The sequence below is a fragment of the Oryza glaberrima genome, chromosome 2 (assembly GCF_000147395.1).
Source record: "Oryza glaberrima chromosome 2, OglaRS2, whole genome shotgun sequence".
Lineage (NCBI taxonomy): Eukaryota > Viridiplantae > Streptophyta > Magnoliopsida > Poales > Poaceae > Oryza > Oryza glaberrima.
This window is the reverse complement of record NC_068327.1, coordinates 963,414-979,803: the sequence shown is the minus strand read 5'-3', so window position 1 is coordinate 979,803 and position 16,390 is coordinate 963,414. Positions and strand designations below refer to the sequence as shown.

Below are 16,390 nucleotides of genomic sequence, written 5' to 3'. Positions count from 1 at the left end.
TCCATGTACATTTCAATGGCAAGAAAAAAGAGGTCAGATTTTGCATTTACAAGAATCCATCTTTGCATCCAACACCGGCCAACTTTTTCGACAGTGTTTCCACATTGCTGTCAATAAAAACTATATTCGAGCTTATCACTAGAAGAATCATGTGCCATTCAAGACCAAATTATATACTGCTAGTACAGTAGTACTTGTTGGTTGCTGTGTATGTTCTCGAAGGACCGGGCATAAACTCTCATGCTCTTGCTGATGCAAAATGAAATCAATGGCACCTACAGTTCGTTTGTCACCAGTGATTTCAGATTTGTGTTGTTTGTACTACCATCAGTTAATTTACTACATGCTGCAATGATTTATTGCAGCCAAAGATGTTCAGATTGCAGAAAGAACAAAATACTTGACCGTTACTCGTCTTCTGAAAGTCTAATTGACAGTGATTGCTGCAGGTGTTCTCTTGCCGACTAGTTCTGAACATAATGAGTTTCTTGTCGAATTTAATTAAAGAGTAGCATTCTGATTTCTGAACATCAAACATAACTATATTGGGATGCAGTTTCTGAAGAGATGAGACTTCTGAAACTTATCCAATTATCCATATGTCCTGATCCTGGCAAGTGGAAAGCATTCCACAAGCTGCCATGATGTATTTTAGCTATCACCCAACCAAAGAATCGTAATAAGAACATTTAATGGTGATAATCGAATTGTTTGTATATTCCATGTTTAAATCTGCAGTTCAAATTCAGCATATGGGTTTTGTAGCTATCCCTTTTCCTTTCTGTTGTGCCTGTCCTTTTTATCATGTGACTTGTTGAACTCAGAACTCTGAAGCGTGGACGACAGAGTAACATTGCATCAGCAAATATCTCACACAGCTAAGCTTTTTTCGATTCAACAACCTCTTACGTTTGCTGTCTGCTGTCAATGGAGAGGGACCAGATCAGCTCAAGGCTCTGTCTCACCCTGTTCATTTGAACTTTTTTTTTTTTTACTGAATTAACAGACAAGTTCTGAATTTCACTCAGAACTCATGTAGAAGAGGTTCTTGTGAACATTTTATCTCCATGATTATAGGTAGTATAACCAAAACTGTCATTGCGTAGTTTGAGAGGACTCATCGCAATTGCGATTACTTGCGTATTAGACAACAACATTTGTATTGGAGTTAGAAAACTCTCACACCTTTCTTGTAACTCACCTACCCACAACAAACCTTCAGAGCAATATAGGTGGAGTGATTAAGTAAAGAATTCAAAATTCAACTAGTATCATACATAATTTGACAGCCATTTCCGAAGACTTGGTATCAATACATCATCAGATAGCCATGGCTAAATTCAGAGGAACACACACATGTGAACTATATATATGCATGATGCAATAGTCCTTCTGTACAAAATGATTCTTCAGTTACCAATAGCTATCAGCTGATGCCTCTCTCTTCCATCTGTTGATCACTGCCACAGTTCGTCAGTTAGTTTGAAGCGATCTCAGGAAGACAGAAGGTAGCTTTCTTTCTCTGCTTAATTCCAAAAATTCACTAGACAAGATTTCACATACAATCCTGATGAGCCAGAAGAATGCAGCTTTGATCTCTGTCTCTTTAAGTTACTGAAAATTTGATTCAACATAGACTGAATTTTCAGACTAAATCTGTCTCTTTAGTCTGATGAATATTCAGACTGAATCTGATTGTTCCCTTGCTGTGATCATACCCTGAATTTTCGCTGTATCCTTGGTGACATCAACTTATCCTGTCCTGACAGCAAGAAAAAGCAGGCCTTGTGAATGCTGCAACTGACACTTGCATCCATTCTTCTTGCTTTCATGTGTCACTACTAGGGCAAGGGTGATCACCACATGGGAAGAGGAGACCACCTGCTGATGAAGAACAGCAATGCTGCTGCAGCTGCAGCTGCTGTCAATGGAGGTGGCACCAGTTTGGATGCTGCATTGAGGCCTCTAGTTGGTTCAGATGGCTGGGATTACTGCATCTACTGGAGGCTCTCTCCTGATCAGAGGTATGTGATTGATTACTTGGCATATCATATCATATCATGCATGCAAAGTAGCAATTACGGTGTGATTTATTATCTCTGTAGTGATATACAACCATTAACACAAAATTAATGGCAGGTTCTTGGAGATGACAGGATTCTGCTGCAGCAGTGAGCTTGAAGCACAGGTCTCAGCACTGCTGGACCTGCCTTCTTCAATCCCACTGGACTCCTCCTCCATAGGGTAAATTGAATGATTAATCAATCAATCGATACGTGTTCTGATTACCTGCAAAATTGATGGTTTCTTGTCTAGTAACTCTGAACATTTGTATGCTTGGTGAATCTGAATCTCTGTCACTATCCATCAAGGATGCATGCGCAGGCATTGCTGTCGAACCAGCCGATCTGGCAGAGCAGCAGTGTAAGCAAGAATCATCACTGAACCCAGTAGCTGAATCTGAATCTGAATCTGAATATGAATCTCTGTCACTGATGAGGTGTGTTGCTTGGATGCGTGGCAGGAGGAGGAGGAGGAGGCTGATGGCGGCGGTGGCGCCAAGACGCGGCTGCTGGTCCCCGTCGCCGGCGGCCTCGTCGAGCTCTTCGCGTCGAGATATGTGAGTGGTCGGTCGTTCGATTGGTTAGAGGAGTAGTAGTTAGAGAGGATGCGGCTGCGGCTGCGGCGGCGGCGGCTCACGCCATCCGCGTGAGCCAACGAACGCCGGAGAGCTTGCGGTTAGCTGCACGCAACGGCCTTTGCGTTTTGCATGGATGGGTTATATAGATTTGTGGGTTGATCGGTGTTGGTGCAGATGGCGGAGGAGCAGCAGATGGCGGAGCTTGTCATGGCGCAGTGCGGCGGCGGCGGCGGCGGCGGCGCCGGGGACGACGGTGGGGGGCAGGCGTGGCCGCCGCCGGAGACGCCCAGCTTCCAGTGGGACGGAGGCGCCGACGCGCAGAGGCTGATGTACGGCGGCTCGTCGCTGAACCTGTTCGACGCCGCCGCCGCCGACGACGACCCGTTCTTGGGTGGTGGTGGTGGTGGTGGTGGTGACGCCGTGGGCGACGCGGCGGCGGCGGCGGGCGCGTGGCCGTACGCGGGGATGGCGATGAGCGAGCCGTCGGTGGCGGTGGCGCAGGAGCAGATGCAGCACGCGGCGGGCGGCGGCGTGGCGGAGTCCGGGTCGGAGGGGAGGGAGCTGCATGGCGGTGACCCGGAGGACGACGGCGACGGCGAGGGGCGCTCCGGCGGCGCCAAGAGGCAGCAGTGCAAGAACCTCGAGGCGGAGAGGAAGCGGAGGAAGAAGCTCAATGGCCACCTCTACAAGCTCCGCTCGCTCGTCCCAAACATCACCAAGGTATCTTACCTCCTCGTCGATCGCCATGGCCATGAACGGATCAAAAGCTTCTTCAAATCGATTTCCGTTTGATTTTGCAACGAATCATAGATGGATCGCGCGTCGATTCTTGGAGACGCGATCGACTACATCGTGGGGTTGCAGAAGCAGGTGAAGGAGCTGCAGGACGAGCTGGAAGACAACCATGTCCACCATAAGCCGCCCGACGTGCTCGTCGACCACCCGCCGCCGGCGAGCCTCGTCGGGCTCGACAACGACGACGCCTCGCCGCCCAACAGCCACCAACAGCAGCCGCCGCTCGCCGTCGCCGGCAGCAGCAGCAGGAGGAGTAACAAGGACCCAGCAATGACCGACGACAAGGTCGGCGGCGGCGGCGGCGGTGGGCACCGGATGGAGCCGCAGCTGGAGGTGCGTCAGGTGCAGGGGAACGAGCTGTTCGTCCAGGTGCTCTGGGAGCACAAGCCCGGCGGGTTCGTCCGCCTCATGGACGCCATGAACGCGCTCGGCCTCGAGGTCATCAACGTCAATGTCACCACCTACAAGACCCTCGTCCTCAACGTCTTCCGCGTCATGGTAGTACGCCCCGCTCGCCGCCGCCATGGCCATGAACGCGAGCTCGCGAGCTGACTACTCCGAGCTGGTTGGTTTCTGCATTGCAGGTGAGGGACAACGAGGTGGCGATGCAGGCGGACAGGGTGAGGGACTCGCTGCTGGAGGTGACGCGGGAGACGTACCCCGGCGTGTGGCCGTCGCCGCAGGAGGAGGACGACGCCAAGTTCGACGGCGGCGACGGCGGGCAGGCTGCGGCGGCGGCGGCGGCGGCCGGTGGAGAGCACTACCACGACGAAGTCGGCGGCGGATACCATCAGCACCTGCATTACCTCGCGTTTGATTGATGATGATGATTGATTTTACCATCTACGTCTCACTACTAGTGTATACACACTCGAATTATTCGAGAAAGAAACATAATGCTACGTACTAGTAATAATGGATTTGATAAGTAGTTGTCTAGTATTTGTGATTAATGGCATATATGCATAATGACTTGATGACTGAAATGTGGCTAGCTAGAATTGTGGATACTTCTATCGAGTGTTTTTCCACTTTTGTTGGAAAAACTTTTGCTTGCCAATTTTTTTTTGTTCGAAATATAGTACAGACGAAAATGCTTATATAACACGCACACATTCGCTCTTAGGGCATGTACAATGGTTGTCAACAGTGGTCTCTTAGCGTTGCTAATTAGGAATATTTATTGACATGGAAGAAAGAGAAAGAGAAGAGACAAAACATCGTTGTTATGTATGACAACGGCTTAACAATGACTCTTAATCACTGTAATATGGAAATAAAGTTACATGAGGGTAAAAAAAGTAGAAAGAATATTGAATATTGACAAAAGGAATATTTTTTGAGTTAATGATTAGAGTCTTTGTCGTCTCAATTATTGTAAAGACATGATCTCTTAATAATCTTGCATTATTTAAGAGACCATATTCGTCTCTACCATTGAGCATGCCCTTATGAAACCACGCATGTCTCCTATTACTATGGGCATCCCCAAAACAGGGTTCCCCTTACCATTTTTGGTGTGGTTACCGCACCCCCGCGGTAACCGCGCGGTTACCGCGAAAACCGCATAGTAACCGCGAGACATACCGTGGTTTCAAAAACTGAAAATGTTACCGTGCATGGTAACCGCGCGGTTTTATAAACCCTGCCCCAAAGATTATTGATGCAACTCTCAAATTAGGGTATTATTTGAAATGAGGATATTTTTTCTAGTTGTTTTTTTTCGAAACATATATACTTATGTACATGTGCATATTTGCCTATATGAAGGTACACATGCATCCCCACCCTAATGAGCATTTCTGAGAGATTGGACTAACTTATTTAGAAATCGACGAAGTCATTATAGTCGTAGATGTCTCTCTATTGATGAACACACTGTCTACCACTAAAAAAAATAAATAGGCATAAATATGAGTATATGTATTGAGTTGAAGACTTGAACCTTTTATTATGCATATTTTAATGGTGTAGCTGTCACTTATATGTAGGTTGACAAATATGAAACTAATACAGATGAAAACCAACTTAAAATAAGTTTCAGTGTGTCTATTTTTGTTTTTTAAAGTTTAGGACAAAAAACAATCGGTTCTTATGGACATGTACATACATGTACATCCAGTTGGACGTAGAGAGTTTATCCCATTTTCTTAAAAATAAGGGTGAAAACAGACTTTGAGCAATGTTCGAGGGTTAAAAATGAACTGTACCCTTATTGCCGAGGATCAAATTGGAATAGCAGGAAAAGAGGTGGGGATTTGCAAAAAAAAAGAGCAAATTCCGAAACGCCCGAGCTGTACCGCTGTAGGCCGTTGGATCGAATGATCTAACGGCTCACACACTCCCACGCACTTTGCCCTTCTCTTCACGGGGCTTTTAACTATTTCCACTTTTAGATTTGACAAATAACTATTTGCCACTTCTATCTCAATGACAGTGGCTCCACATGTGTCTATGACATGTGGGTCTAGTGGCAAAAAGTTAATTGCCACATCTAAATGTGGCAAATGGTTAAATATCTCTCTCTTCTCTTCTGCTCGCGCCGCCGCCGCCGCAAAGCAAAACCCACACCGGCCACGCGCGGCACGAGCTCTCCGGCGGCGGAGGAGATCCACGCGTCGCGCGCCCTAATGGCTGAAGAATCCGCAACCCTAGACGCGCCGCCGCCGCTTGAACGGTCCCCGCAACGGGAGTCTGCGGTCGACGAGGAGACCCGGGCCCTCGTCGTCCCCGATGCCGGCGACCTTCCGCCGTTCCCGCCCTCCGCCGTGGAGGCCAACTTCGCCCGCTACTTCGTCGCTGGTACTTTTTACTTCCTAGAGCCCTACCTGATGTAAAAGATTGGAAGTTTTTATTGGAAGTTTTTGGGTTTTTGGGTATGTTTGTTCGTAGCATAGAGAGAGCTTCGATGTTAGGGGAACTTGGCATTCCGTTATTAAGGTTAGGGAAGGTTGAGAAGTTGTTGAAGTCATTAGGTAGGTAGAGCTCCAATTTCTTCACTTGGGCTGAATGCTCTAGCCTTTTCAGTACGCATTGATTTATCGAGTATGGACCATGGATTACTTTACCCAATTTGCTGTTGAAATACCAGATACTGAATCGTTTTGTCTATGAATTTACTTTTCTTTGACCAATACAAGTTAAAAACAAAAGGCCATATCTTACATTGCCCATACATATTCTGGTCACAGTGAACATTTCCGAGTCTTCAAAGAACCTTATGTTGAACTGAATCCAATTCTGCTGCAGTTGGTAGTGTGATTGAAATATAGGTTCATCTATGCTTCAAATCGTCTAATTCAACTCTTGTTATTTTCTTGGGCAGACTTTCTCAATCCAGGACATGATCAGTATGTGTACCGCCATCCAAACGGGTGAGCTCCCAAGAAATCAAAATTAGTCTTCCTTAGAAAAAAAATGTTAGAATGGGTTTGTTGATGAACTTTCATATTCACAAGGTGGATCCAAAGCAGGTCATAATTCACTGTGGTGTGTTTTCCCCAATGAGATTATATGTAGGCAATAGGCAACTATGTCTAGTGCATTCTTAAGGAATATCATCATACCATTGGTTTATCTTTTGGAGGAATGCTTCAATTTTGTGGTAGTTAATTATTTTCATATGTAGCTTGAGCTGAAACGTGCCACTCCATCCTTCGTTTTAATTACCGCGTCTATGATGAAGCTGAACTTTTTTTTTTTCTCGCTGGTTTCTTCTGTTTCTCAAAAGATCAGATTGTGTGTGGTTGGTTTAGCTTCAGCCCATATTGCATTGAAAGAGGAAGGGGGGATAACTGCCGTTGATTTCAATGTTGGGAAGTCAGACCGCAGTGAGATGAAAGTCACAGGAAAACGCAAAAGGGTAATTGGATGACTTGAACTCTTGAAGCATGTTTTTATCATTGGTTGACTTATTGGAACTATGGAAGCATGACTCGGTTCTTATTTTACTTTACAGAATGCACAACATTTGCAAGAAAATTCAGCGCTGTGTAAAGTCTGCACAAGTAGTAATTCTTTTGTAGTGAGGTTGGTCCACTAGATCTCCCAATCAATAATTGATAATGCCATTCTATTTTTGCACTGAGTTGTTGTTTATGCTAAACTCATGTAGGTGTTGTGTGAAAGGATCACTTTTGGAGATCAATGATAGATTGATCAAACAACCAGACCTGCTTAACACCTCTGTGAGTATCCTGTTTTGACCTAACAAGTGCCTTGATTTTCTTTCCTTCTGTGTTTCAGTTCTTTCCTTGTTTTCTTTTTATTTTTTTTGGTTTGGGTTAAATATATATTTTTTACTGTTGTCACTTGTCTGATGCATTGAAACAGTGGTCAGACATGTATGGACATATTGTCTATAGTTTTCTGTATCAGTAACATTCTAATATCAAACATGAGATAGTGTTTATTATTCTGCCATCTTGTTGCAAAAAAGGCCCATACACAGCAAGGAGATTTTTGAATTATTTCACTCATAAATTTCAATGTTGGTGCCATACACAAGTGAATAGAATTGTGACATGAAGTCATACATAGGAAATCACAGACTAGATTAGAATAAAAAAACTAGTTGGATTCCAGATAAACACTGGTAAAGTTGCACATCTGTCTGATATATCATGAATGCTATTGCATTTATCATGAACGTAGATTGTGGGTGAAGTGGGAGGTTTAGGTCGACCCTCTTCTCACAAATGAATTGACTAGATATCATTTAGCTCTGTACCTGTGATAGAAGTCTGTGGATCACTGTGTGTTTGTCATATATTGCATTACCTTTTACTCGTGACCTGTCATTCTGTATCTGCTTGCGCAAATTTTTATTTTTTTTTCATACTCTGACCAACACATATACTTTTCCCACCTTTATTAGGCTGACAGAGAAGGATATATAGCAATTTTTATGCCAAAGCCAGCTGACTGGCTAAAAATCAAGGATAAATTTCTTAGCTACGATGATTACAAGAACTTGAGGGGAACATGTTGACATCCAAAAGGTAATCGGTGCATGTTTCTGGACTAGTGCTCCATCATTTTTTTCATGTTTCCTTCAGTTCCAGTGTTAACAATTAGTACTGTTTTCTTGCATAATTCAATTCGTGCATGCACATTTTAAGTATTTTATGTACATCCAGGAATTTTCGACAATGATCCCACAGCCTAGGCATGAGTCGACCATTCCCTCAGGATGAAAGATCCTTGCACGATGGTCCACTGCCATTTATTTACCTGTTTACGGAATTTGAAAACAATCCAGATTCCAGATTTATCCGTACTGGTGCTAATGAAGAGGAAGTTCTCGTGTGTGCTTTGCTGGACAGTCTGATAGAAGTTTCATCAGCTACACACTAATACTTGACGGTCCTATCATATCAAGTGGCATATCAAATTTGTGAGTTGGAATCATGTTAACCTCACAATGAGGAGCATTTTGTATTACAACTGATTGCTGCTCCTACATGCAATGTCTGATGATTATCATCTCATTGATACTAAGGAAAACATGTTCGATTAAGTTCTGTTGGAACATCCCGTGTAGAGATGTGTAATATTCTGTCATAACTATTGGTTTGGTGAATCTTCGTTTAACAAGCTTGTCCAACAAATACAATCCATGGTTAAACTTGAGAATATTTTGTACGGGCAATTTTACATGATGTTGCTTCTGGAAATCACCTAGTGTTATAAAAGTTAACCTGTGTGCGGAGGATGCCCCAAAGTTGTGCCATGTTCTTGCCTTCAGCCCCCATAAGGCTGAACCGCATGGAACATAACTGCTACAGATTGTTCTCGTCAGCTGAAGAGCAGTTCGGTTTTTCCTTGTCAAGTGCAATCTCAACAAGCTGAATGTTTCCTTGTAGTGAAGCAGCCTTGCATGATGGAAGGAAGGAGAAGCCATCCAGAAGCTTTAAACACTTCAAACCCCACTTCACCATTAAAAATTCAATCAAATGATGACCACTGCATACAGGAATCAAATAGTTGACACACAAGGAGAAGGGTAAAACAATTCCTGCAATTCTTCCATGAGGAGAAGGGTAAAACAATTCCTGGAACCTGCGATTGTGATATGTGGTTATGAACATCGCCCCCGGGGAATTTTCCAAGAGAAATGAGACTGTCGCGAAGAGATCATCAAACTCTAGCCAAATTCATGCAGTTGTGTGCAGGTCAGTCAACATGAAAATTATACAGAACTACAAATACAGATGTGTAGCCCGTGTAGGTGTAGCTTACTTGCTGAGTCGTAAAGCACATCGGCTCCAAGAATAACATCAGGATGCAAGTCAAATGTAGGTTCATCCCATTCTCCCCAGGTAAGTCCTAATACCTGCATGAGTGTTGTCGACTTATTAAGCTATATGTACCATAATGCAGATTTATTAAGCTATGTAGTAGAATGCAGATTTATTAAGCTATGTTGTAGAATGCAGATTTGTTAAGCTATGTAGCAGAATGCAAAGTACCACCATGCATTTCCCTCTAAATAAAAAAACTTACAGTGCAGTTGACATTATTGAGACCGCATACTTGTCTGATGTTGTTCAGGACCTATTGATAAAACATAAGAAGAAAATAATTAATATTAGCCTAGATGAATGAAACACAGCACCCCTCTGAATGAACTTAACCTCTGTATTATGTGCGATGTCTGTCAGTGTGACGTCTGCTCCAACCTTTGCAGCTACTAACCCTGGTAGTGAGGTTCCGGCACCAAGCTGAAAGTCGTACATGCAAATTAAAATTAGAGTGCAAAATATGCTCTGAACTGGATACAATTACTACTAACAAAATGTCATAATGGCTGTACCAAACCTCATAACAGAGGCTGGCGCTAGGACCTGATTTATGGTTGATCATCACAATGGCAAGTAGATCATCATTTGCCATTGACACTCAAGAGTAGAATTTAAAGATGACAAGTATAGTACCTCGACAACTGTGGAGGCAGTGAAGCGTGACCTCTGCTGCCACACGTACTCTGCTAGAATGACACTGCATGGCCAGACAAACATCCCGTAATCCTCTTCTATATTCTACGAGGCAACAGCAGTTGTGTCAAAGAAACTCAGAGATGGCAGTAGCAATTGAATCCAAAACAAAAATGCAGAATCATAAGCAACAATTTCCGAAGCCGACTTCTTTTCTGAAAAGGAAAATTCCCAGGACTTGTCGAGAGCCGATGAACAACAGCCGGGTGCGGCATTTCGCCGAGCATTTGGCCTGCACGAATCACCCCTAACCCCGGCGTCGCCATCTCTACCACCTTCACTCGCAGCCATGGTGCTACTGCTCGTCACGTCGCGGCGAGATTTACCGATCGCGGCAGCGAGGCGTCTTGGAGAGACACCCATAACACTGGGGGGGGGGGGGGGGGGGGGGGGGCGACATACCTCGATGATGTCCACCCGGAGGTCGTGGTTGTGGGCCGATGAGGCGCCGCCGAAGTAGTGCTTGGATACGGTGGTCATGCGCGGCGGAGCGGCGGCGGCATGTTGGCCGGAATCCCCCTCCGGCGTTGAGGTGGACGCCGAGGCGGCGGTTTCCATGGCGCGCGCGGGTTGGTGACACTACTGCTGACGTCAGCGTATAACGGTATAAGACAGGCGTGTAGATAGTTATTACACACGTGTCAATTGTGAGAAACAACATTGGTCAAATGACTCAAATCAATGCATAGAAATGATTTGCTAATTGCTAGTACTCCCTTTCATTCCAAAATATAGCTAATTTTATACCTTAAAATTTATTTTTTAAGACATCTATAAGTTTGTAAGCTTTAATTTATATATTCACCAAATATTACACATTGATAAGGCTATGCAATGTGCAATTTTAATTTATTTTAACTACAGTTTTATTGCTATATATGTTTTTATGTAAGTTTGAGTTCTTTTTTCATGTAATATTGTAAATTGTATTGAGTTATACGTTTATATCATGTAATTTTATAAAGTTTTTTTATATTGGGAAACTGGGGAGTGATAATAAGCCACAAGTACTTAACAGGGAAGTGATAGTAACCACTGGAACTACGGCATACAAAAAAAAAATGACCTCTCTTTTTTTTTCGAAAATTTCACGTGCCTGAAATCTAGACACTCAATTTAAATACTTCGTACCAATATCTTAAAGGGACGGTCGTGGACGGTGGATGACCGGCGGTGGGTGGTGGACACGGGCCGGCAGCGAGGCACCGGCAGCGGCGTTGGAGCTGCGGGGTTGGCAGCGGGCGGAGGGCCGGCATTGGCGGCGGGGGGAAAATGGGCCGTGCAACCTTGGAAAGAGAAGGGGGGAGGGAGAGGAGGCCGGCCATGGGGGGGGGGGGGGGGGGGGGGGGCCTTGCCGCTGCCGTTGACTCCTTCCGACCAGCCCACGAGGCCGGGCGGTGGCGACGGATGGACTGAGAAGCGGAAGGAGGAAAAGTAGGTTTTACTTATGTTGCACGATTGATCCAACGGTTCATAATTTGCAAGATTTAGGAAGGTTTTTTCTGTCAAAAGACACCTAGAAAGTCCCATATATTAATCCGAATAGTAATTTGGGAATGCAGAGGCAGCTACATGCCTACATGGTGAGATAATCCCAGTAGTTGTTGTTGGTGGAGCCAAGGATCCTCCCGCCGACGTCGGGGAAGAACTCGTGCCCGCGCAACTCGCTGATCTTGCCGTCGTCGCCGACGTCCACCGGGTACCTCATGAGGTGCCCCTGCATGGCGACATCGTCGTCGTCGGCGGCGTACCTCCTCCAGTTCTCCGCCGCTATCTCGTTCACCCGCTTCACGCACTCCGGCGACTCCGGCGACCTCAGCTCCCGCCACTCGCTGCTGCCCAGGTGCTCCTCCCACAGCAACATCCTGAAGCCGAACACCTGGCCGTCGCCGGCGCCGGCGCCGGCGCGGAGATTGGGCTGGTAGGCGCCGACGGCGATCTCGGTGTCGCGCGAGCCGGCGAGAGAGCGCTGGTTGATGTTGGCGGAGCCGACGATGACGTACTCGTCGTCCACGATCATCCCCTTGGAGTGCACGTAGATCATGAACCGCCGGTGCCGCCGCGCGCTGCTGGCCGCCGGGTTGTGCTCTTGCTCCGGCGAGCCCGCCGCCGCCGCCGCCGCCGCCTCCCGCTTGCCGAGGCAGTAGAAGTTGAGGTAGTCCCGCGGGTGCGCCGCGCCCTCCATCCCCGCCGCCCTGATCGCCGCCGCGATCACCTCGTACATCGCCTGCATCGTCTGCCTCTGCCAGAAGAGGATCTCCTGGATGGGGCCCGAGGTTGGAACCCCCTCCGGCCACATCGGGATCACGATGTACACGGCGAACCTCTCGCCGGCGGCGATCTTGCTCGCCACCTTCAGCGCGATCTCCATCGGCACCAGATTTCCAGCACCTGCACACACACATATACATGCATCAGTGTGCAGCATATTCAGACAATTTTGTTAGAGAATGGTATTTTTGGTACAGTCTCTACATCCAACCGGACATATGAATCTTTTTAAAATAAGAGCTTAGTCTAACAAATTGAGAACTTAGCCTTCAAATAACCCAATATGAAATTAGGAATTTAATCCTCAAATAACCTAATTGTAATTCGCTACTATGAAGATTTAAACTCATGACCTTAGGGTGTTACTCAGGTGACTGCAACCACTAATCTTCATGCATTTTTACCGATTCAGACAAGTGATGAGACAAATTCAGCAAATTCAGATGGTGCCTGCCTTCTTGGTGCTTGTAGGATGGCCATGCGAAGGATGATCCGATGAAGTACTGGTTCTCGATGTAGATGAAGCGCTTCGCCGACCGGATCGCCCGGACGTACGCCGTGTGGATGCTCTGCTCCACCGTCACGTTCTTGTCGCACACCAGGTGCTTCGCCTCCTGCATCGCATATCGATGCTTCAGCTATGGAGTACCATTTTATTACTCCATCCGTATTTTAATTTATGACACCGTTTATTTTTTAAGATACGTTTTTTATCATTTATCTTATTTAAAAAATTTATCTAAGTACCATATATTTTATTGCGATTTGATTTATCATCAAACATTATTTAAACATGACATAAATATCTTTATATTTGTAAAAAAATTTAAATAACACAAATGGCCAAATGTTGATAATAGATTTAACAACTTATACATTAAAATACGGAGGGAGTACGTCGATTATTGATTGATTGATTGATAAGTTAATGACGATGAGCCATTGATGAAGAGAGAAGAAGAGATTATTAACCATCTTTTTTGTCTCCCAGCAACGAGGCAATCCTTTCACTGATCCAGAGTCCACTGACCGGAACACCTGCCAGTTTTATCACCAAGAAATTAAAATTATCTCCATCGATTTCAAGTATCAATCGATCGGTTTATCATGTACCTGAGCGTTCCAGCAATCGGGGTGACCATCGGGCAAGGCGTAGAGGTGGCTGTCGCCGCCGTCGCCGTCGCCGGCGCCGGAGTCGGAGGGGCTGAGGATCCAGGAGATGCGCTCGAGCTTGAGCAAGGCGTCGTCCTTCCAGTGCGCCTTGGCCCTTCTGAACAGCTTCGTCGCCTTCCTCCACCGCTGCTCGAAGTTCTCCAGCACGTCGTACGCCGCCGGCCCGTCGACGCGGCAGTGCATGTCGTGCCACGGCTGCCGCGGCCCCTCTTCGCCGGCGCCGCCCTTGTTCCCCGCCGGCGGGATCGCGGGGTTGTAGACGTCGCCGGAGAAGACGGTGCCGAGGTCGGCGAAGAGCCTGTGCGACGGCGTGTCGTAGCGCCCCGCGGCGAGGTCGAGGCCGCCGAGGAACGCCGTGATCCGCCGCGTGCTCCCCGACGCCGGCGTGTCCACCAGCAGGCACTTCTGGTGCTGCGTGTACATCGTCCCCACGATCTGCACGCTGGCTGACACGCCCCTCTCAGCATTGGGTCTTGCATGCTTTGCTTGCATTGCACCATTTTTAATCGAGATTTACTTGTGATACTACTTTCGTTTCAAACGTCGTTAACTTTTCATGTAACGTTTAATTATTATTTTATCTAAAAGTTTAACATAAATATGTAAAAGTATATACCTCAGTTCCAAAATATTTGTATTTTTAGCATAGTAATAAGTCAAATATTTTTTCAACTTTGACCATTAATAACAAAAAATAAAAAAAAATCAACCATGTAAAATTGATGTTACTAGATTTATCATTAAACAAACTATTATAATATGCAACTATTTTTATTTAAAGCATCTTAATATTGTTGGTCAAAGTAGCATCTCGGAGACCATGTCAAGATAAAAAAAAAGATTATATTTTGGGACGGAGGGAGTAAGTTATTAAAAAGAATATAGTAAAACAAGTCATAACAAAAATAAATAATATTTATATATATTTTAAATAAGACGATGTGAAAAATAAAAGGAGTAATATAATTTGGAAATGATTGAGTAATTAATTATATCTTGCCTTCTGCTTGGCCATGCTGAGCTTGTTGCTTGGGTATCGCGGCGACAGCAAGCAGATCACCGACGAGTCCTTGAAGAACTTCTTCGTCTCCTCGTCATGTGTTTGCATCAAGCCGCCCTGAGAAATCAAATCCAAATTCAATTTTCTTTGACAAAAATTCAAGAACAGAGTTGAATTGAGTTGGTACGCAACGCAACTGTCTTGAGGAAGAAGGTGTCGCGCGAGGTCTTGTCGTCCCAGACGAGGAGGCAGACGCGGACGCCCTCCTGCGACTTGTACTTGAGCAGCGCGCCCAGCGACATGCCCTCCGCCGCCACCGGATTGTCGTCGTCGTCGGTTGCCGTCGTCCGCACCTCCTCCACCTTCGCCGCCATCTCCGGCGACATCGCCTCCCGCACGAGCCGCACCTTGGTGTTCACCGACCACCCCGCCACGTACACCAGGTGCTGCGCCCCGAGCACCGCCAGGCACATGTCCTCCCAGCACCGCCCCGGCTCGAACACCCCGCGCCGCCGCACGCCGTCCAGCTCGCCGCCGGCCACGTGCGCGTCCTGGTACAGCTTCACCTCGCACCCGCGCCGCGCCGGGAAGTAGGCCGCCGGGACGCCGCCGTGTTCCGCGTCGTAGATGCTCTGATGCTCGCCGGCGGGGACGAACGAGGCGGTGATGACGATGGCGGAGCTGGGCTTCGGCCTCCCGCGGCCGTCGGGGCGGTACAGGGGGAGCTCCCTCCTGACGATGGGCGCGGCGGCCGCGGCGAGGACGTCGGCGGCGGGGAGGATGGCGACGCCGATGAGGTCGGAGCCGAAGGGGTCGGCGTCCTTGACGTGGAAGGCGACGCCGGTGGCGTGGTGGGCGAGGTGGAGCAGGACATGGGTGGACCACTCTGGGTCCTCGGAGTTGCGGACGACGTGGGTGCGGGCGAGCGTGTTGCCGGCGACGACGACGGCGGCGTACGGGTCGGACGTCGGGAGGAGGTGGTGGCCGTGCGGCTGGCGGCGGCCGTCGTCGTCGGCCGGGACAGAGCCGCGGCTCTGGCCGGGGCTGGGCCGTCTCGCCGGCGGCCGGAGGCAGAGGCAGAGGCGGCGGAGGAGGGTGGAGAGGAAGTCCATGTTGGGGAGGCCGCGCGCCTCGTGGATGGTGAGGTCGAGGTCGCCGTGGAGGAGGCGAGTCCCCGACGCCGCCGCCGGCGGCGACAGCTCGCCGGACCAAGACATGATGACCGGAGCTCGGCCGCTTCGGGGGCTAGCTAAGCTAACCACTAACGGTGTGAAAGCGTAGGGCACATGCATGGCGGGAGGATTGCTTAATTAATGCACAAGAGGAGGCTGACCGGTGGGCCCGCAGTCTACTAAGGTGGGCCCCACGGGGGCATGCATGCAAACGCAAATGAAATGATGCTATGTATGCAAGGAAGGAATACGATTCTTGGCTTGAGAAGAGCGTGCGACAGGCGGCATCAGGGACGAGTCACGAGTGTAATCGCGCTTCATTAGCAAGTTACAAGTAGCATAA

The 16,390-nt window shown here is 47.4% G+C and overlaps 4 protein-coding genes across 5 annotated transcripts; 2 read left to right on the top strand and 2 right to left on the bottom strand.

The window, feature by feature from the left end:
• The first annotated feature begins 1,414 nt into the window (after window positions 1-1,414).
• On the top strand, window positions 1,415-4,413 carry LOC127761613 (transcription factor TDR). The gene is made up of 8 exons (XM_052285927.1): window positions 1,415-1,508; window positions 1,846-2,024; window positions 2,140-2,244; window positions 2,373-2,424; window positions 2,525-2,620; window positions 2,816-3,361; window positions 3,452-3,934; window positions 4,021-4,413. The coding sequence occupies exons 2-8, from the start codon at window positions 1,864-1,866 to the stop codon at window positions 4,255-4,257; spliced, it is 1,680 nt and encodes a 559-aa protein (XP_052141887.1). The 5' UTR covers window positions 1,415-1,508; window positions 1,846-1,863; the 3' UTR covers window positions 4,258-4,413.
• Window positions 4,414-5,972: 1,559 nt separating this feature from the next.
• Window positions 5,973-9,132, top strand: LOC127761182 (uncharacterized). The gene is made up of 7 exons (XM_052285431.1): window positions 5,973-6,238; window positions 6,762-6,810; window positions 7,172-7,298; window positions 7,395-7,465; window positions 7,551-7,623; window positions 8,313-8,436; window positions 8,575-9,132. Exons 1-6 carry the CDS (start codon window positions 6,067-6,069, stop codon window positions 8,424-8,426), a joined length of 606 nt encoding a protein of 201 aa, XP_052141391.1. The 5' UTR covers window positions 5,973-6,066; the 3' UTR covers window positions 8,427-8,436; window positions 8,575-9,132.
• Window positions 9,133-9,209: 77 nt separating this feature from the next.
• Window positions 9,210-11,013, bottom strand: LOC127761180 (uncharacterized). Of its 2 annotated transcripts, XM_052285430.1 has the most exons (7): window positions 10,834-11,013; window positions 10,372-10,476; window positions 10,072-10,158; window positions 9,941-9,991; window positions 9,677-9,770; window positions 9,497-9,581; window positions 9,210-9,400 (listed from the first exon to the last, which is right to left on the bottom strand). In XM_052285430.1, the coding sequence occupies exons 1-7, from the start codon at window positions 10,987-10,989 to the stop codon at window positions 9,217-9,219; spliced, it is 762 nt and encodes a 253-aa protein (XP_052141390.1). In that variant the 5' UTR covers window positions 10,990-11,013; the 3' UTR covers window positions 9,210-9,216. The 2 variants fall into 2 exon arrangements, with proteins under 2 accessions (XP_052141390.1, XP_052141389.1); XM_052285429.1 differs by having other exon boundaries at window positions 9,210-9,581.
• Window positions 11,014-11,783: 770 nt separating this feature from the next.
• Window positions 11,784-16,128, bottom strand: LOC127761456 (phospholipase D delta-like). Its single transcript, XM_052285748.1, has 6 exons — window positions 15,073-16,128; window positions 14,867-14,992; window positions 13,816-14,385; window positions 13,675-13,740; window positions 13,157-13,316; window positions 11,784-12,822 (listed from the first exon to the last, which is right to left on the bottom strand). The coding sequence occupies exons 1-6, from the start codon at window positions 16,090-16,092 to the stop codon at window positions 12,008-12,010; spliced, it is 2,757 nt and encodes a 918-aa protein (XP_052141708.1). The 5' UTR covers window positions 16,093-16,128; the 3' UTR covers window positions 11,784-12,007.
• Window positions 16,129-16,390: the final 262 nt, after the last annotated feature.